The sequence below is a fragment of the Pan troglodytes genome, chromosome 7, assembly GCF_028858775.2.
Source record: "Pan troglodytes isolate AG18354 chromosome 7, NHGRI_mPanTro3-v2.0_pri, whole genome shotgun sequence".
Lineage (NCBI taxonomy): Eukaryota > Metazoa > Chordata > Mammalia > Primates > Hominidae > Pan > Pan troglodytes.
In genome coordinates this window covers 114,738,158-114,760,643 of record NC_072405.2, presented here as the reverse complement: position 1 = coordinate 114,760,643, position 22,486 = coordinate 114,738,158, and the positions used below count along the sequence as shown (strand labels likewise).

Here is a 22,486-nt window from a genome sequence, read left to right as displayed (position 1 = left end):
TTGAATCAGTTTCATGTTTTGTTTCTGCTGCCTGTTTTTATAAGTTTTGTGTGGTAAAGAAATGGGTACAGTCTTTCTGGTCATTTCAATTCTGTATGTGTGACATTTAACAATAAATGAGAAAAAGAAATTGTGCCTTTTTTGGCATCAGTGCAGAGTACTTAAAATGAATATAATCATTTATTTGTATACTTAATATGGCCTTCCCACCTATCTCATCATTTCCACTGTTTCATTCTTAATTGAGGGAAATATAATGTATGTTTTCATTTTGAAGGGTATAGCTGTAGTTGAACCAAAAATATTGTTTTATCGCTGTTATTTTTTCTTTAGTAACAATAATATACTTTACACAGTTACAAAAATCAACACCTGTTCAATGCTATGTGCCAGGCACTATATCAAGTGCTTAATGGGCATGACTTCATTTTAATCATCAGGACATCCCTCATTTATTCATCTTTCAGCTATTTGTGCGCCTCCTCTGTATCAGGAACTGTGCCTACAGTGGGGAGCCAAATAAACACAAATTCTGTTCTCCTACAGCTTAGTGCATTGGGGTGGGGGGTGCAATACAATATTCAAGCAATTATAGAAGTGTGATACTTGTAAACAAAAAGTTGTTAATTACAATATTTGCTATTTTCTCCACTCTCAACCATGAAAGAAAATTCTGCTTTTGCCTTCTAAGCTTTTTCTGACTAGCTTCCTTCCCCACCTGACTCCAAGGAGAATTCTTTGTCTGTTCGGTTTCTGAGCTGTTGTGATGCCAGATCCAACTAATGGGTAAAGAGAGAAACCTTTAGAACTAATGATGTATAAAATACAAAATTTTAAGACAAATATCTGAAGAGACATTGCTTACATTAATTTGAGGGAGTAAATATTCGCAATATTTAAGATTGTTAGAATTGTTGGTGAGAAAAATTTGAAAGATTTTTTTGAAGATTTAGAAGACAATGCAAGACTTTTTTTTTTTTTTTTTTTAAGTACCAACATATGTGGCCGTGACAGATATTACACCGACTTGTGGCTGATTTGGACACGCTTTTAGGGGAATGCTATTTTTAACAAGCTGTATTCTCTTTTTTCTTGTAGCAGTACTGACTTCCCTTTTGATTATTAATTGATAGAAAATTCTTTCTGGTGTTGATCAGATCTATCTATTTGACCTTTATATATAACACTACCTTGTTGAGATTTCTAAAATGTTTGTTTTCCCCATTACTATTATGATTTTGAGCTTCCTAGTATTGTCTTGAAGATTATTATAAGAAACTTTAGCTTCTCTATATTAAAAGGAGCTCTATGTAGTTGTTTCTCTTTTAAAGGGAGGATCTGAAAAAATTTTGTAATTTTATCTTGGATATTAGTTTATTCATTATGTTTAATTTTAGGAAATGGTGCTCTTGCAGAACATTCTGAAAATGTGCATATTTCAGGAGTGTCAACTGGTAAGTCATTTTTTGTAATGTTTAAATTTCATGCATGACTTATATGGTAAATATTGAAAGCCACCTGGTATCTTACGAAGTGATATTTGGCTATAAAAATTATTACTGCTTTTTGCAGCATGTAATAAGGAATGAAGTAACTGGAACATGGAGAAATTCTCATAAGATAAAACTGATACTTGCATGCCCGTGGATTGATTATACTTTTCCAAACGGACTGCATAATTATTTTTTCATACAAACATTGAACCTAGAGAAAAGTTAGCTCAAGTTGAATTAGTATTTTCTTTCCATACAAAGTTATGTGACATGAAATTTACTGAAATGTGATTTTGAATGCTATCCCTAGGATTAGAGCCTTAGAAATTAAGCTTTTTGCTTGATTTTTATAGTACTACTCTACATATAACTATTGTATTTGAGCGCACAGTTTATTTGCTGTTAAAAGCAACACAATATACTTGTGTCCATGAAATTCAGAAATTCATCATTGTGGTTAATGTATTTTTTATACTCATCTAGGCTTTTATAACTTATAATTACTTTATAACTTTATAATTACTTAAAGACTTATAACTACTAAAATTTTTATTCTTAGGCCACTTCCACAGCTCCGTTACCATTTTTGCTGTCAACCACAGTTACTAGGAGAACTAAAATATTTATTTTTGCATATATTGAAATAGGTTTTCTTACTGTTCATTTATTATTTCCCTATATTGATAAGTTTTGTGTGGTTAAAACTGTACTTAGTGTATTTATCAATCCATTGATTAACTTCTTTGTGTCATCTTGTAATTTGTTTGGTTCTTTTTTCCTCACATGAAGCAAATCCTGTTCTTTTGTTTTATGTCTGACTTTGTATTCAGAAAGTTAATAGACTTCACAAATACTCTAAGGGTTAGTATGCCCTAGTCAAACACATCAAGCCCAACAAGCCTAGTTTCCTGAAAACGCAAAGCAAGTGCTTCAGTGCCTGCATCAATTTTTTTTCATAGTTTGTTTCACTTTTTTAAAAATACATTCTCAAATGATATATAATTGTATTTATCAAATAACAGTAAGGTTATTTTAAAGATGGCCTTCTCCCTTTTTCTTTGCATTTTGAATAGTTAATGAGAATTATAATTACTTTTCCAAGTTGTAACTATAAAGTATGTTTGTTTACAAACATTTTAATTTATACAACCAAATGGTTACTGTTTAATTCAGTAGTTTTCAAAAGTTTTGGTCTCAGGACCCATTATAAACTTTTAAAAACTACTGAGGCCTGTTTTAGTCTACGTGCGCTGCTGCAACAAAATACTACTGTGGATGGCTTAAATAACAGACATCAGTTTTTCTCACAGTTCTGAAAGTCCAACATCAAAGTGCTGCCAGGGTTGGTCCCTGGTGAGACCTCTTTTCCTGGCCTGTAGATGGCCACCTTCTCATTGTGTCCTCACATGGCCTTTTTTCTATGAATGTTCAGAGAAAGCAAGAGGTCTCTTGTGCCTCTTCTTCTAATAAGAACGTGAGTCCTATGGTATTAGGGTCCCATCCTTATGACCTCATTTAACCTCAGTTACCTCCTTAAAGGCTGTGTCTCCAAATACAGTCACATTGGGAGTTAGGGCTTCCACATATGGGCTTGAGGGGGGACACAGTTCAGTCTGTAACAAGGACTTAAAAGAGTTTTTGTTTATATGGGCTACAGCTACCAATATTTACTATGTTAGAAATTAAAACTGAGAATTTGTTTTAAAACTCATTAGTTCAATTAAAAATAACAGTAACCTATTGCATGTTTACATCAATATGTAGTATGGTTTTATGAAAAATATATATTTCAAAACAAAAAACATCAATAAGAACAGCATTGTTTTATAATTTTATAAAGTAATGATTGACTTAAAAGAAGATAGCTAGATTCTCATATCTGTTTCCGCATTCAGTCTTTTGCAACATCATGTTTTGTTTGACATACTAGGAGACAGGCCAGCCTCACAGTGACGTATAATTGGAAAAGAAAGGAATATTTTAATAGCCTTTTTCAGATAATTGTGAATATTCTGTGATACTACACCAAAACTCAACACGAGGTAGTTTCTTTAAGGTTAGTTGCAATGTGGAATCTGAAACCATATCATTGAGCGTTTTGTGCTCTGTTACATTAAAATCTAATTGGGTCTTTCTTACCCTTTGAATCAATTTTCTTACCATGTATGTTTTTATAATGTGCATTGATCACTTGCAAATGCAGATTTGCTGAGTTATGCAGATTATTACAGAGTATGAGAACTTATGAAAATTTGGAAATTTAGATAGATATAGTACTATATTCTGAATTTTAGATTATACTTATTTTTAGCTGTTTACTTGTGATTCACTAGGCTCTTCTTGAGCATTGATAATACCCTTAAATAAATTTCTGTTTGAAGAAAGAAATCAGCAGTAAAGATATTTTACATTTTTTAATCTTTTTTTTCTTCTGAATTTCAGATACACATTTAGAAATATGTATTAGTTTTCTAGGGCTACCATAACAAGATGTCCCGGTCTAGGTAACTTAAACAACATAAATTTATTTTCTCACTGTTTTGCAGGCTAGAATTCTGAGATCCAGGTGTCAGCAGGGTTGGTTTCTTCTGAGTTCTTTTTCTTTGGCTTATAAATGGGTGTCTTCTTACTGTCTTCACATAGTCTCCCCTCTGTGTGTGCTGTCCTGATCTCCTCTTCTTATAAGGACACCAGTCATTGGATTAGGGCCACACATATGACCTCATTTTAACTTTAACTCTTTAACTCTGTAAAGACTCTCTCTCCAAATCCAGTTACGTTCTGATGTATTAGGGTTAGACTCTAAAATATGAGTTTTGGAGGCAACACATTTCAGGCCATAACAAAATGTGTGTTTTAATTAAATATATTTATTCGTCAATAAAATACTCCATTTCAGAAGTGAGTAAAACCTTATTCATGGCTTATTTTTTCTAAAGTCTCATCTTACAAAATCTTTCTAACAGAATGAGAAGAATAATACATGAAATCTATTCTAATTATATTATTAAAAATAAATGGATGCTGTTTCCAGAGGTATGTCTGGGTACACAGAGTCATTGCTATTTTTTTTTTTTTTTTTTTGAGATGGAGTCTCACTCTCTCTGTTGGCCAGGCTGGAGTACAGTGTTGTGATCTCAGTTCACTACGACCGCTGCCTCCCGGGTTCAAGCGATTCTCCTGCCCCAGTCTCCCAAGTAGCTGGGACTACAGGTGTGCGCCACCACGCCCAGCTAATTTTTGTATTTTTAATAGAGACGTGGTTTCACTATGTTGGCCAGGCTGGTCTCAAACTCCTGACTTCAAGTGATCTGCCCACCTTGGTCTCCCTAAGTGCTGGCATTACAGGCATGAGCCACCGTGCCCGGCCTCATTGCATTTTTTCTGTGGCCAGTACGGAGCTATAGATGTAATGTTTAATAGAGTATAAGCTTTCTGAAATCCTTGCATCCCCAGTAGAAAGTAGGGCCCCTTCAGTGCTGGTCTAAATAGAGAGCTAGCCTTTGGAAAAATCTCAAAATGCAGGACTTGCTTTCTGTTGAGATCAGCAAGCCACAGAAATGGTGAGATGCTTCAGTATTCTGTGCTGCCATCTATTTCTGCTCTTCCCCTGCTCTTTTCACCTCTGCTACTCCATTTGCCGGTGCTCAGTGCCCTGCTGGATTGTCGTTTGCACTTTGGAAAGTATATTGATGATTTTAGAAAGAATTTTAATTGTCTGCACCTAGTGTTATCAGGTAATTTATTTTCCAAATCAGGACACTTTGAAAGCGAAATAATACATTATTTTTAATTATGCTGCACCAGTGACAAAACCAGGACTGTTCTGGACAAATCAGGCTGTATAGTCACCCTGTTGGCAATGAATTCAATTCATTTAACATGTATCAAGCACCTGATAGGACCTTGTGCCAAGGAGGGTGGAAGTAAGTGGTGAGTAAAATATTATCTGAAGGAACTTATCACTTAATAGCAGAAGTAAATGTGCAAACTGTACCTATAATATGGTCTTTTTTTTTTCTTTTTTTATTATTATACTTTAAGTTTTAGGGTACATGTGCACAATGTGCAGGTTAGTTACATATGTGTACAAGTGCCATGCTGGTGTGCTGCACCCATTAACTTGTCATTTAGCATTAGATATATCTCCTAATGCTATCCCTCCTCGCTCCCCTTACCCCACAACAGTCCCCAGAGTGTGATGTTCCCCTTCCTGTGTCCACGTGTTCTCATTGTTCAATTCCCATCTATGAGTGAGAACATGCGGTGTTTGGTTTTTTGTCCTTGCAATAGTTTACTGAGAATGATGATTTCCAATTTCATCCATGTCCCTACAAAGGACATGAACTCATCATTTTTTATGGCTGCATAGTATTCCATGGTGTATATGTGCCACGTTTTCTTAATCCAGTCTATCATTGTTGGACATTTGGGTTGGTTCCAAGTCTTTGCTATTGTGAATAGTGCCGCAGTAAACATAGGTGTGCATGTGTCTTTATAGCAGCATGATTTATAGTCTTTTGAGTATATACCCAGTAATGGGATGGCTGGGTCAAATGGTATTTCTAGTTCTAGCTCCCTGAGGAATCGCCACACTGACTTCCACAATGGTTGAACTAGTTTACAGTCCCACCAACAGTGTAAAAGTGTTCCTATTTCTCCACATCCTCTCCAGCACCTGTTGTTTCCTGACTTTTTAATGATTGCCATTCTAACTGGTGTGAGATGGTATCTCATTGTGGTTTTGATTTGCATTTCTCTGATGGCCAGTGACGGTGAGCATTTTTTCATGTGTCTTTTGGCTGCATAAATGTCTTCTTTTGAGAAGTGTCTGTTCATATCCTTTGCCCACTTTTTGATGGGGTTGTTTGTTTTTTTCTTGTAAATTTGTTTGAGTTCATTGTAGATTCTGGATATTAGCCGTTTGTCAGATGAGTAGGTTGCGAAAATTTTCTCCCATTTTGTAGGTTGCCTGTTCACTCTGATGGTAGTTTCTTTTGCTGTGCAGAAGCTCTTTAGTTTAATTGGATCCCATTTGTCAATTTTGGCTTTTGTTGCCATTGCTTTTGGTGTTTTAGACATGAAGTCCTTGCCCATGCCTATGTCCTGAATGGTAATGCCTAGGTTTTCTTCTAGGGTTTTTCTGGTTTTAGGTCTAACGTTTAAGTCTTTAATCCATCTTGAATTAATTTTTGTATAAGGTGTAAGGAAGGGATCCAGTTTCAGCTTTCTACATATGGCTAGCCACTTTTCCCAGCACCATTTATTAAATAGGGAATCCTTTCCCCATTGCTTGTTTTTCTCAGGTTTGTCAAAGATCAGATAGTTGTAGATATGCGGCGTTATTTCTGAGGGTTCTGTTCTGTTCCATTGATCTATATCTATTTTTTGGTACCAGTACCATGCTATTTTGGTTACTGTAGCCTTGTAGTATAGTTTGAAGTCAGGTAGCGTGATGCCTCCAGCTTTGTTCTTTTGGCTTAGGATTGACTTGGTGATGCGGGCTCTTTTTTGGTTCCATATGAACTTTAAAATAGTTTTTTCCAATTCTGTGAAGGAAGTCATTGGTAGCTTGATGGGGATGGCATTGAACCTGTAAATTACCTTGGGCAGTATGGCCATTTTCATCATATTGATTCTTCCTACCCATGAGCATGGAATGTTCTTCCATTTGTTTGTATCCTCTTTTATTTCATTGAGCAGTGGTTTGTAGTTCTCCTTGAAGAGGTCCTTCACGTCCCTTGTAAGTTGGATTCCTAAGTATTTTATTCTCTTTGAAGCAATTGTGAATGGGAGTTCGCTCATGATTTGGCTCTCTGTCTGTTATTGGTGTATAAGAATGCTTGTGATTTTTGTACAATTGATTTTGTATCGTGAGACTGCTGAAGTTGCTTATCAGCTTAAGGAGATGTTGGGCTGAGACAATGGGGTTTTCTAGATATACAATCATGTCGTCTGCAAACAGGGACAATTTGACTTCCTCTTTTCCTAATTGAATACCCTTTATTTCCTTCTCCTGCCTAATTGCCCTGGCCAGAATTTCCAACACTATGTTGAATAGGAGTGGTGAGAGAGGGCATCCCTGTCTTGTGCCAGTTTTCAAAGGGAATGCTTCCAGTTTTTGCCCATTCAGTATGATATTGGCTGTGGGTTTGTCATAGCTCTTATATAATATGGTCTTAATGTACTAAGGCACATTATGGCAAATAATGAACATATTAAGTTAGAATATGAATTTGTAAAAAGCCTAGTTAAAATATCTGGTGAGTAGTAAATGAATTAATATTAACTTTTCTTATTAGGCATAGTATTAAGGGCTTCATTTTGTTTACTCATGAATTTTTGGGGGAATTACTAATTTCTAATTAATAATATATTTTTGGTTCTTGTGCTTGGAATAATTTGTTCTGTTTTTAATATTCTGTTTATTTACATCTTCTTCCTCCTCAAATCCTTGCCAGGAAAGATAAATCTTTGCCTTTTTGCTCGTTCTGATGCTACAGGGTTGGCATAAGAAATTGTAGTTAAATTATCAAAAAGTATGTATCTAGTTGTTATATAATGGGAAATAATATTGGATAAAATCTTAATTTTTGTACTTATTTTAATTTAGAACTTTTCTTGGTTCAGAATTTTAAATCTCTCTTCATATATAAGCTAGAGAAAGGAGAAAAGACAAATGGTATTTTTATAAATTTAATAATATATGAAAATCATTATGAATTATACCACAGAAACTGCCAAGTAATTTAATTGCATACATAAGAGAGTAGGAAGGCTCTTTTAATCGCTTTTTTAAAAAGTGTCTAAATTATATGTTTCTTTTTGAAATGTTTAAAATTACCAAATTACTGCTCATCTGCTACATAGAATGAAATATATCTTACGTCAAGTTAATTTACCACAAGGCCCTTGTACACATTAAACAAATATATTTGATTTTTAAAAATATATCTACTTTAAACTGAATTACTCTGTAATCTGTGATATTGACTTTAATCAGGATATTCTAGAAATAATTTATGCTGTCTTTATTCTTGATTACTTCTAAATCAAGTTTTTTGTTTTCACAAATTCTATTACACAAGTTTCATTAAACATTTAGAAAAAAGCAAAAAGATTAAGAAAATCACCCGTTAACCCTACCTTCCTACAATAATTAATAGTAGTATATTAAATTTTTTATTTGTCCTTTTGTGTACATACCTTAAAAATAATTGTATATGCATTTGAATTATCCCTAATTTTATCTCCTGCTCTTTCTGTTTAACACTATGTACATTTTTCCCTTAGCCTTCATATTCATTATTTTAATGCCTGCATAAAATTTCCATCATGTGACTTCATTACAATGGATTGTTTCCAATGGATTTTGCCTAATTTGGATCATGCTCAAGAGACATATTCATATACAGTTGACCCTTGAACAACATGGTGGTTAGGGGCACCAATTCCCTGCATAGTGGAAGAAAAGCCATATATAATTGTTGATTCTCCAAAAGTTTAAGTACTCAATAGCATGCTGTTGACTGGAAATCTTAGCAACAACATAAACATTCAATTAAATTTATGTACGTTATATGTATTAAATACTGTATTCTTTTTTTTTTTTTTTGAGGCAGGGTCTGACTTTGTCACCCAGGCTGGAGTGCAGCGGCATGATCTCAGCCCACTGCAACCTCCACCTCCTGGGCTCAAGCCATCCTCCCACCTCAGCCTCCCGAGTAGCTGGGACTACAGGTGCGCACCACATGCCCAGCCAATTTTTGTTTTTGTAGAGACGGGGTTTTGCCATGTTGCCCAGGCTGGTCTTGAACTTGTGAGTGCAAGTGATCTGCCCACCTTGGCCTCCCAAAGTGCTGGTATTACAGGTGTGAGTCACCGTGCCCAGGCTTAAATGCTGTATTCTTAAAGTTAGCTAGAGAAAAGAAAATGTTATTAAGAAAATCATAAGAGAAAATTCATTTACAGTATGCTACTGTATTTATTGATACCGTAAGTTTACATTATCTATTTACAGATGAGTCATCTGTTTGATAAGATGGGCAGCTGCAGTTGCAGACCTCAGTCTACAGTACATATCAAGCAGTTCGGCTTTTTCTTGTAATGTCATGACTTTCCTTTGCTTCTTGGGAGCACTTGCAACATCACTAGTGGCACTTTGTATGGATCCCGTGGTGTTATTTGGGGTTTATGGTATTGCACTAAACACAATGAAAAATAAGCGAGAACCACCAGAGATCACATTGTACTGTGACACACAATTTACTGGAGATAACAACTGCTCACATGGAGATGATTAGCATCACACAGCGATTTAAGCAGATATTTGCAAATTGAGCTGACCAAAATAGCAATGGGAGGTGGCTACAGAATTATTAGTTGTATAGTATGTCCTATAATTAATTTTATTCAGTTATGATTTAGTATTCATCTCTATACTTCTCTTGAATGTAAATGGTGCTGTGTGTGGTCTGCAAGTGTTTGTGTAGGTTTTGATAAATTCTAACTCTTTATAATAGGTTAGTGTATTTTTTATGGTAGTAAATGATAGACTAGTATTTTACATATATATGCGTTCATGATATACCTAATTTTTTTTCAAAATTTCCAGTCTATGTGATTTGTCTGCAAGGTTTTTCAAATTGTCACAAATCTCCAAAAAATTTTCCAATGTATTTGCTGGAAAAAATCCATGTATAAGTGGACTTACACAATTCAAACCCATGTTGTTCGAAGGTCAACTGTGTATCTAGCCTTTTTTATTTCTAAGAATATTTCCTTAGCATACATTTCTGAAAGTGAAATTACTGTATCACAGGTCATAAATAATTTAATGACTCTAGAAACTTTTTGACAGATTGCCTTCCAAAAAGGATGTACTAATTTACACAGTTGTCTGCATTTACTTTCAGTACAATCATGTTTTTCTTGCTTAACTTTTTTTCTTATTATGTTTCCATTAAAGTCTCAACCTTTTATTTGCTGTCAAACTGTTTTTTTTAAGTAACATTTTCTTTTCTTCTTGATTCATGGCCTGGAGTTCTAACATCGCAAAGAATAAGAGAATGAGATTTGCTTTCCTTTATAGTTAGGCAAAAACTAGCCTGAAGTTTATAAAATATTTTCTGGTTGCTAATAGGAACAGATGTTAAGGCTTGCTGCTTTCTCAGGCAGAAGCTTTTTTTACATAGGAAGATTAACATGGTATTTCCAATTACCAATGATACAACTTCCAAATATTCCTACCTTTTAATGACAGCTGAAGTCTCTGTCTGAGGTTAGCTTGATTTTGAGTCTACTCTGCATTTGACTTAGAATCTTTTGTCAGGCAAATCTGACATTTCTGTGAGCTGAGAGAGAATATTTACTTAGGAAGTTTCTTTCTTAATCCTTATTCATATTAACTGAATTAGCAGAGTATATAAAATAGACTTCAGATAGTTTTGAAGTATTGTTTATGCTGTCAGAATTTTATTCTATCAAAATCATCACCCTTTCTTGCTTTTATGTATTTGCATTTTATAGTTTCTATTCTAATATTCGAAGGCCTAGCACATTGCTAATCCTGTATGCCTTTTACAACTAATAATTTAGTTGTGGCCTTTAAAATAGGGACATATTTTCTAAATTGCAATAAATTTGCTTTCAGATTAGTTAACATTTTGTAATAATGGAGAGTACTAAATTAAAATGGCTTTTGTTTTTAACCACAGCTTTGGGCTTAAATATTATAACATGGTATTTTGAAATTTTCCTGGAAAAACATTTAGTCTGATAAAGCTTTTATTATCCTAGAATGTTTAAGATCTTCCAAATAAAGAATCTGAAAGGAAATAAAGCTTAAATTGTAATTATCTCTGATAGAAGTTTACAATTATTTTTTAAATATAGAAAAGTTACATGAAAAAGTAGCAGGTCAAATGGTCCTTTGCACCTTTCCTATGTAATTTTAATATTATTTTACAATTATTCAATTAGGTACCTGGACCTCTTGTTAAAGTTACTGAGAAGAATTTCACTAGTTCTTTTGACCAGTGTTATAAAAATGTCTTTCATCCATGTTTCAGATGAAGAAAAGAAAGAAGCCTTATTACATTTTAGTTGATTATTAATACATTAGGGTTTTTAGGATTTCAGAATATAAAAACAGAACATAGTGTGAACCCAAGAAGCTATCCTTTATATAAAGAAAATGAGTAGGGAATATGAGACAGAGTACATTCTTGATATATATATATAAAAACATTACTATAGGATGCTAATAATTTTTAAAGTCATTGTCTACCTTCAGAGTTTACTTCTGAGACACTTAAAGTTTTAAAGTAGTGAACTCCCTTCAAGTTTTGGAAATGAAACTAATGGTGGTATTATTATTTCTATATTATATACTCTATAATTGAATCATGGCCAATGTCTTATATGAAACATCTTTATATTATATAATTGTAACCTATTTTATATTATATATCACATATTTATTGAACAATTATGTATTTATAACAAAATAATTATATGTTATATTTTTATGTTACATTACAGGTTGACTATCCCAAATCTGAAAATCCAAAAATCAAAATGCTCCAAAATCCAAAACATTTTGAGCAACGACATAACACTCAAAGGAAATGCTCATTGGAGCATTTCACACTTCAGATTTTTGGTTTTGGGATGCTCAACTAGTAAGTATATATCTGTACATATTCCAGAATTTGAAAAAAAAAATCAAAATACTTCTGGTCCCAAGGATTTTGAATAAGGAATACTCATTGTATGTTATAATAAACAATAACTCCAGCATTAGAACAGCATGTGTGAGTACCAGAACTATAGACAGAACAGGTTGTATTGTGACAGGGTATGCAGTGCTTAGATGGTAGAAGTGAAGTTCATCTGATGGATATATCCATTTCATTGAGTGAGCCAAACCTAGTGAAGGTAAAAAGGCAAGCTCTGTTCAAGCATTTGACATTTTCTTTTCCAGTCTGTAACTTTGGGAATAACTCTTCAAAGTGTGATAACATGTTGGTTATCTGTAATTTTTGCCAAGGCATGAATTTTAATTGGATGTACTGTGAAACTGTTGTGCAAAAGCCAGTCACTTGGTGGATAAGCAAACTGTACTTGGGTATCAGTTGACTAACAGCCTGATGTAAGTAAGGGGGTGATTTGATATTAAACTGCAGTAATAGAAATACAGAATCCAGAACCAAGCAAATGATAGTTCTTCTTTACTCTTCATGCAAACGTACTCTGGTATTGTTTATTTCTGGGTACCACCCTTGACAAAAGACACAGTAACTGGAACACTCATAGAAGATGTGAGTATACTAAAAACTATGTCAAAGCTGATAGAGATGACTTACAAAATCGTGAGCTCCAAGGCCAGTTTGTTAGCTTAAGTGAGGATTTCTGCCTTACCTTTTTATGCTTCCAGCCAGAGTCACAGTAACCTTCAAAAATTAGTAATTTTTCCCATTTGGGAAATAGTAGTAGCTTGCTTTAGCATTTTAGTCTTCTGTAGTCCTTAAAATAGGAAAATGTAGGTACCATGTCAGTAATTTTTATACCCTTGCAGGAAAAAAAAAATTGCCCTCATAAGCCCTTTAAAAAAGGCATAAAAGGATGAATCTTCTCTATTCATCTTACGTTATGCATTGTTAGCAAAATCCTAAATTATTCTTACTAAGAAATTTCAGGGTGAAGCTGGCTAGTTAGTTCCATTTTAGGTGGGTATATTCAGTTTCTTTGCTCTCCTCATCTTCATTCATACTGTGCTATGACCCGCTTTTTTTTTAAATTTCTCCTTCTCTCTTTATATTTTTGCCTCTTCTGACTTTGTATTTTATTTTACTGCCGTATAACCCTTGATTATAGTTTGATTGTTCTGAACATTAGTGACCTTCAAGATACCAAGAAATTACCTGCCTTGATTACAGCTGATAGCCAAGTAAAATATTTTGGTCCTTAAAGAATGTCACTTAGAATAATATGAATAAATATATTGCTGTATTCAGTCTTAAATATCGGTACTAATGCAGAAGAATATTTAAATTATAAACAGCTGGATATAAGATTTCCTACTTGCCATGGCACTTGCGGTTTCTAATAATAAGTCTCAGAGTAATGAGAGTCCTAAGTGGGAGTGATGGATTAATATCATTTTTTCTGCTTGCCTGATTCTTGTCTTTCAAGTCATAATTAAAACCTTTCCCATCTTAGACTAGTAAATATTGCTACAAGTTGAGCATCCCTAATCTAAAAATCTGAAATTTGAAATGCTCCAGGATCTTTTAGAGCACTGACATGATGCTCACAGGAAATACTCATTGAAGCATTTCAGATTTTGGATTAGGGATGTTCAACCAGTATGTATGCGCAAATATTCCAAATTTTGAAATCCAAAACACTTTTGGTCCCAAGCATTTTGGATTAGGGATACTCAACCTATGTTCAAGTGCTAGTAATTATTCCCATACAGGGAGAAGTTCAGTTTTCTAACTTCTTTTTTAAAAAGAATGAAATTTGGAGTAATTCTAAGGAAATCTTACTCATGTTCAATCTCTGTCCCCTTCCAACTCTGTCCATCCTCAAAATGTTGACTTCTGACATTCACATTATAACGCAGCTTGGCTCAGGTGCCAAGGAGTCAGAAAACCCCATTTAAAGAGTCTGGAGGGTCAGAGAAATCAGGACACTATTTAGGCAACAAACACAGTCAAGATACAGGAAGAGGACTTTTGAATCAAAGTCATTTCTGCCTAGCTGTGGGCGTGTGTTTCCTGTTCAGGTTACAGGGCTTAGTTATGTTATACATGGCAGTCCAACAAAGGGCAACTATAGTACTCTAACTTATTTTTCTTGCAGATTCCAACAGTTGGTCGGTCACTTGCCTTGTATTCTCAGTGGCCCATAGACTCTATGCTGAACATGTATGCTTTCCAGACTGTCCATTATTAAGTGTCTTTAAGTATCTGTCTGTTGCTCTTTCCTTTGAAATGTCTCCCTCAGCCTCCACTTCATCCCCTTATTGCTACTATTCTACTCCTTGCCCTAAGCATCTTACCCATAATTAACTATATGTATATATGTTCTCTTATCATTAAAAGTAGGTTCTAGAATGCTGTTTATAAAATTTTTAATACCAAAGATACTAAGAAGCTGGTCAGTTCTGCCTGTAGTTCTTAGATAATGTGTAGCAAATAAGGAATCAATCTTTAGAAGCTTTAAAACTACTAACTATACTTATTTTCTCTGTGTTATTATAGATTATCTACCCTTTCTATCCATGTTAATGTAGGACCAATAGTTCATTTTTCTAGAATAGACCACTTTTGTCATTTAAATGCTATTGAAACGGCTCCCTTCTACCTCCTTGGTAATTTTTCCAGATGTTATAGGGAGTTCGTTAGTGGGCAGCAGTTTGCCTTAGTGGTTAAGAATACAGCTTTTATGAAGCCTCTTGCCTGGGTTCCATCCCAGCTCTGAGACTTACAGCTTTTTTGTGACCTTAGAAAAATTACCAAATTTCTCTGTGCCTCCATTTTTTTCTTATCTGTTAAATAGGGATAATAATAATAAGTATTAAGGTACCTGACAGGTAGTAAGAGTTCAATAAGTGTTAGGTAATTTTATAACATTATCATCAGCTGTGGATCCAAGGCCTGCATACATGCTTCACTTTAATGATACTTACAGTTCTTGGACTTGGAAACCATATATTTCTGACTTGAAGCAGAAATCTCATCCTCAGCACTATGTGTCATACTTAGCCTTTTAAGTTTTCAAACTGCTATTATTTTCCTAAATTAACAGTAGGCCAGGAGGTACCTGATTTTTATGCTAATCATCTAACTACATACTCTGCTTTTTCCATGTTTGGGTGCCTTTAGTTGTTTGCATAAGCATAATATTTTCCATGTATTGAATGATTCACTTGTTAACTTTCAGAATAATTTTTACTGTCATCCCATATGGCCATTCAATCCAGACACCATTTGCTTACCAAATTTTTATTTTGGAGATGGTGGGTTTCTTTAAGTATATTTATTTCCATTGGAATCAAATCCTTCTTACTAGTTTTCAACACTTGGAATTGCTTTTGTACTCATCAGCCATAATGGAATTAATATTCTTTATAATACACTCTATACAGTACTCTGAAAAATGAGATGGCCAAATGACACTAACCACCGTTACCTATATATGCTATTATCCTTTGCTTATGAACAGAGTGAGCATGATTTTGCTGTCGTGAAACTTTCATAAAGTAAAATTGTACAAAAAGATGAGTTTTTATAATTGCTTTTTAGGTGATCTCTTTGCCTCACTGGTTTCTCTTCCCTCAATAACCTTTACAAAATACTTGGATCATATCACTTCCTTTTGTAGTAGGTCTGTCTTGGCTTGACTGCTGTCTATAGAATTTGGGTCATTAAATTCTTTTAACTAGTTTAGAGTATGCTTTTCTGTGGCTCTACCAACTTCTCTTCTATGAAAGAAATCTTTTGTTCATAGTCAAGCATAACCTTCTCTGTTCTATACTTGTATAATATAGGTTTTTGGTCGGCCTTTGTTTCTGTTTAATTACACCATGTGTATAACTGAACATGTGATACTTTGCCGAAAGTTACTTGTTATGCATTATATCATGTACTGTATTATCTGGTATGCTGTCATATTAACTGTTATATGCTTCTTGGATTCAGTTAAAAAGTATATGTCATTGTTATAAAACTATAATTTCCATGAGAGCATGAGTTCTCTATTTCTTTTGTGCCCTTCATATGTGTCTTATAAAGTTAGGTGGTCAGTAAACATAAACAGACATTTACTTGCATTTCAGTTTTGTGATTTATTAAAATCAAAGTCACAAAGATTTCACATAACTTTTAGGGTCAACTACTTTTTGTCATGAAGTATCAACTCTCGTCAGTTTTAAAAAACCCAGTTCTTCATCTGTGGTGCAGGAAATTATACTTTTTCTTTGACAGTAGTTCAGCTCTAATTGTAAATATGTATTTTTTCTGTAATTTTTTAGGTGTTTTGAAACTATGAAATCTCAAATTGTAAGACAACTTGACATTATTTTGAAGTGATCCTCCCTCTTTCATGTGTCTTCTTAATAGAGGCTGAGCACTGCCAATTTTTTAAATAATTGATTTAAATATAATAAGTATGATGCATTAATCTAGTTTTAAAACCATAGTCCTGTGCTTTTCTGTAGGATTATTAAAATAGTATAAGTAAAAACAAGAAGTCTTCAGTGTTTCATCAGTTAACTTTGCCCTGTTTTCTAAACTATACAGTGAGATCTTATATTTTAAATGAGAAAACTAATACCAAAATCTTAAGAACTCCATCAGAGGATCTCTACCTGTTCATTCTTCAGTTAATTCTCCCTTTCTTAATTGACAACATACATGATAAATTTTAAAAATATGTATTCAGTTAATCTTTTCATATAGTTTAACCATTAGCATTATAATAATGTCATTGCCTTTTTTTTTTCATTTCAGATGTCCTATACACTACTTCAACTGTAAATTAAATAGGCTTTTGTGGGGGCTAGTCAGATAGCCTGTAGGTTCCTACTAAGAAGATGCTATCTACGTTTGAAAGTTGCTATCTTTTGAATAAACATTTTGAACCTCTTTAATTTGGGGATTTCTATTTCTGGGTTATAGAAAATTTATAAAAAGTAGAGAATGTAGATCATCATTATCCAAAGTACTTGAATATTTGTTTATATCTAAAGATAACTGACCAACGTAAATTAGATGATGTTTGTAAAACAAAAAGTTGATACTGGCTGGGCTTGGTGGCACACACCTGTAATCCCAGTACTCTGGGAGGCCAAGGAGAGTGGATTATTTGAGCTCAAGAGTTCAAGACCAGCCTGGGCAACATAGGGAGACCCCATCTTTATAAAAAAATAAAAATAGTAAATTTAAAACATTGATGCAAGTAATTAAGAGATGTATTAAGGAAGCAAAATGAACAAAGACTAACAAGGCTTCTGAGAGAAGTGTTGGCATAGATCACTTACAACTACATACCTTTTAAGTATAACCCTAGCAAATAAAATATCAATCCAAATACTAGCACAGTCAAATACCTGTGGACATTTACAATTAGAATCAGTCTATATTCTGCAGCCATATATGCATAGGTTCATGCTCCCCCACTTAAAGGTATTTGCTTTTAATGGAGACCAATTTAATCAAAACTAAAAATACACTTCAGGGATATCCCTCATCAATTAAATTGTTTTGTTTTCATAGTGGTGTGATGTCTTCATATTTCCATCTGCATTTTGCAGCTTCCCAAGATAGCTTAATAGAGACAAAAACCAAGCAGTAATTTTAGCCAAAAAAAGTAACCACATTTTGCAATAAAGAAAGGCAGCTTCTATAGGGTTTTCATATTTTTTCTTAAACTCTGAAAACTTCTACCTCTGGTTATTTCAAATCATTAGCATGCTGGGAATAAGATCTTACATAATTTTGCATTGTACTGACAAGATTTATTTATTTGCCAATTACATATAAACTAATTCTTAAGGAAGAATTAGCCAGACCATAGCTGAAATAACTATGTTTAAGCAATAGAAAAGGTGTGAATAGAATGAATGTAAGCAAAAGAAGGTCAAGTTTGATGTATTTTAAACTGGGAGGATAGTCAAAATATAGAAAGATGAAGTTCAAACCATGTAAAGATTTTGATTTCAAACAAATATTTATTTCCTAAAGTAAAGTTTTGTGAGTATGTGTCCCAACCCTATCCTTCCCATGGCTTTTATCTGTGTCAGGTAACCAGTTAATCATGACATAATTTCTCATTCTTTCGAGTGCATAATAGTGCCCAGCACTTACAAAGTAAACAATCACACATCCTCTTTCAGTCACTGTCCTCTTTCTCACTTAGCCTGAACACAGCCTTAGTAGCCATCTCAATACAGCATTCCAGGCATTACTACCAACCACTCTGATTTGGCATATCATGTAATATTGTTTACTGACAGTTTACTGTAATACAAGCAGTGTGCTATGTCTTTTACCAAAATAATTGCATGTAATCCTTGGAACACCCTGTGTACTAGTATTTTAATCCCCATTTACAAGTGAGGAAATTGAGACTTAGTTTTTTTGTTTTTCTTTTGTTGTTGTTTTTTCTGTCATTTTTTTTGAGACAAAGTCTCGCTCTGTTGCCCAGGCTGGAGTCAGTGGCACGATCTCAGCTCACCTCAGCCTCCTGAGTAGCTGGGACTACAGGTGCGCACCACCACGCCTGGCTAATTTTTTTTTTTTTTTTTTTTTTTAAGTAGAGACGGGGTTTCACCATATTGGCCAGGCTGGTCTTGAACTCCTGATATCATTATCCACCCGCCTCGGCCTCCCAAAGTGCTGGGATTACATGCGTGAGTCACCACGCTTGGCCGGAGACTTAAGTTTTATCTGTTTTATCAATATTATAATAATAAGCCACCTCAAATCTATAACGTAAAATGAGTAACAGTAATATAAATATGATAAACTAGGAAAAATGAAATTACAGGTTATAGTAGGTACTGGAGCTGAAGTATTAATGATAAGTTGGGACTGGGAAGCCATTTATAAAGCACTGAAATAATGAAAAAATGGAAGACCCAGAGGAGGTCCTTTGGAAGGTTGGGGCAGATGTGTAAGAGATAAAACAGGCCTTGGTTCCCTAAGAAGTGGTGAAGGCAGGCTCAATTTCTGACTGAAATTTCCGGTTTTAATCTCTGTGAGGCCTAACTTATTTCCTGTCCTTGAAAATTCTTGAAAACCCCCGTAGTATTCTTCAATTTCTTTTTACTTCAGTACCTATTCCATCAAACAAATGCTGCCTGAGATGATGTAGATTCAGAATATAGGATATTCTGAAGACGGATTTGGGAAACACACAGGTCTGATCATGTTGAATTTGAGGTTAGAATGTCCAGTGGGCATTTGACTATGCAAAGCCTCTGGGTTAAAAATTAAACTCATGACCATAGTTGAAATTGTAAAAGTGGACGAAATCTTCCATTGAGAGTGAGAAGAGCAGAGGGCTTTGGAATTAACCATGAAACCAGTATCAAGGACTGGCTGGCTGGCTGGCCAAGGACAGAGGATCTAGTGCTAGAAAATTAACACAGAATAGAGTTAGAAGGAGAATTAGAGGAGGTGATATCCACAAAGTCTGGGTAGTACAGTTCCAAGTCTGGGTAGTCAGTGTCAGGTGCTCCAGAAAGATCAAGTACCTTGGGAATGAGTGTCCATTGGATTTAGCGGTGAGGTCACTGATGGCCTTTGCCTGCTAGCATGGTTTCTGTGGAGATAAGGTCAGAATTGAAAGTCTATTTCAGTGGGTCAGAGAAAAAATGCAAAGGAAGAAAATGAAAAATTTATCAATGTATCCCATTGAGCTATCAGAAATATAGTGGGAAGAGGTGCATGATTGAGGGCTGAAATAGACCTTAGAGGTAATCAAATAGCAACTCCTTATTTCAACACATGAGGAAATTATTAATAGCACCCCCCAAAATTTAGTAGTTTATATTGTGCAAAGCCAGTAAGTGGCAGGTAGAACAGACAGCATCTAGGTCTTCTGATACCAAATCTGCCAGTATACATAGGCAAACTCTTAACCCAAAAGGGAGTTAAAAATTGCTTTAATGGTTTCTTTTGGCTTTTGAAATGTATTCTTTCTTAGATATAGAAAGGAATACATTATGGCTGTGCTACAGCATATTTGTCTACATACTCAGTGTGTTGTACATGCAGAAATAGGTTGAAAAAAAGCCACTGGCTAGATCTGAAGCCAAATTCCAAATTCAGTCATGTTGGAAATGTGCATAACTAAATCAATATATATATTTATAACCAATTCAGGAAGAAATTTTAAGATACTATGGTTTTGTTTTTGATTAGGAAGAATCATTAATATTTTAAAATAATGTTATAAAAGTACATATTGAATTAGAAATATAAATGTTGAATCTCATAATAGTCATTCTTATTTATGGGTGGTATGTCTTATCCCTGGGCCGTTGCATGAAAATAAAATATTCACAAAATGTATTTTTGAGTACCATACTAGAATCTTCAGTTATTGGTATAAGAGCACCACCTATGGGTTTCTCATGTACTTGAAATTTTTTTCCTAAAAACCTAATAAAATTCTTTCTAGTTTTTCCCTATAATTAGTCTATCAATTTAGTCAAAGGTTAGGAATGTTCTTTGTCCTATATTAATCCCACCTTGTTTTTGGCTGTATGTCACTGCTGTTAAACCATTTAATAAATAGTTGAGTACTTACATGGTAGTACAGAATTATAATTGAGTTAAATGTAATTTAACTCAAAATTGTATTATTCTCTTTAATGTAGGTGAATCTTTTAATAAAAATGAACAATTTTCCATATTCTGGGGAAAGGGTGATGATTGTTTTTGGCTGTTTATTTATATGTTTGTTTATATTTTCATGAACTTAAGATTTCCTTTAGCTTACTGCAACTCCAGAATGCTGTGTTAGGAGATAATGAAAAGTCTCGCTCTGTCACCAGGCTGGAGTGCAGTGGCACGATCTCAGCTTACTGCAGCTTCCGCCTCTCAGGTTCAAGCAATTCTCCTGCCTCAGCCTCCTGAGTAGCTGGGACTACAGGTGCACGCCACCACACCCAGCTAATTTCTGTACTTTTAGTAGAGATGAAGTTTCACCATGTTGGCCAGGAGAAAAAGAAGTTCTTACAAATAACTTAGCTATCTTTTTATTAAATTATTGTAATGATAACTCAGAGTAAAGTGGAAGAAAACTGGCAGTTTATTATTAATAAACTCTTAAAGAATTACATTTGGCTACATATAGTCTTTTTCTAAAACATCATTTATTAAAATTAAAACTTTTTTGTAAGGGAGATTTACTAACGAAACAGCAGCAAAAAAAAAAAAAAGAAAAAAAAGAAGCTTTGACTATGCCTTGGCAATGAGATGAATGCTAAGCCCTTGATATATCTGTGTGCTGTATGCCATGAATCTGTTCTGAAAGCGATTCAAAACAGATGCCCTTTGGCAGTGCACCCTAATTCCAGGGCAGACCCATTTTTCGATATGAACTTTTTTTTCTGCAGTAGAATATACTTTTAAAGCTTTGATTGCATGTTTTCTTCAGGGAGTAGGTTATTCTATAGAAATAAGGATTGACTTTAAGTAATATAGCTTGTTTTATTTTGATCATTATGGATAAAATTCTTTAAATTACATAATATACTTCCTAGCATTCTTAACCTAAATTGAAAAGTGTATAACCCCTGTTACGGAAAACAAAAACAAAAAAAAGTTGCCATGCATGGTGGCATGCTCTTTGTAGTCCCAGCTACTCAGGAAGCTGAGGCAAGAGGATCACCTGCGCCCAAGAATTCAAGGCTGTAGTGTTCTATGCTAGTGCCTGTGAATAGCCACTGCACTCCAGCCTGGGCAACATAGTGAGATCTCATCTCTTAAAAAAAAAAAAAGTGCTGGGCGCGGTGGCTTACGCCTGTAATCCCAGCACTTCGGGACGCAGAGGTGGTAACATCACAAGGTCAAGAGATCGAGACCATCCTGGCCAACCTGGTGAAACCCCTTCTCTACTAAAAATACAAAAATTAGCTGGGTGTGGTAGCGTGCACCTGTAGTCCTACTTACTAGGGAGGCTGAGGCAGGAGAATTGCTTGAACCTGGGAGGCAGAGGTTGTAGTGAGCCGAGATTGTACCACTGTACTCCATCCACCCTGGAGACAGAGTGAGACTCTATCTCAAAAAAAAAAAAAAAAAAAGTCATTTTTCCAAATTACAATTGTAATAGTGGTATTTGGCCATCTCTTGGGTTACCTGATTTTTAAACTACAGCAGAACTTAAAAAGCATGGGAGTGCAGGCCGTGTTTTATACCAGTCATTTTGCCTATGCTGATTCATTATTCACTCAACAACTCTTAGATCAGTATGAA

The 22,486-nt window shown here is 34.5% G+C and overlaps 1 protein-coding gene across 3 annotated transcripts in view; it reads left to right on the top strand.

Annotated features, from left to right (window-relative positions):
• Window positions 1–22,486, top strand: part of LRP12 (LDL receptor related protein 12) — a 99,587-nt gene that overhangs the window by 55,584 nt on the left and 21,517 nt on the right. For 2 of the 3 annotated variants that reach the window (XM_009455780.5, XM_054657463.2), the window contains exon 2: window positions 1,398–1,454. The exons of the other annotated variant lie outside the window; for it this stretch is intronic. In XM_009455780.5, the coding sequence (XP_009454055.1) occupies window positions 1,398–1,454 (57 nt within the window). The remainder of the gene's footprint in view (window positions 1–1,397; window positions 1,455–22,486) is intronic. 3 annotated transcript variants of the gene reach the window in all.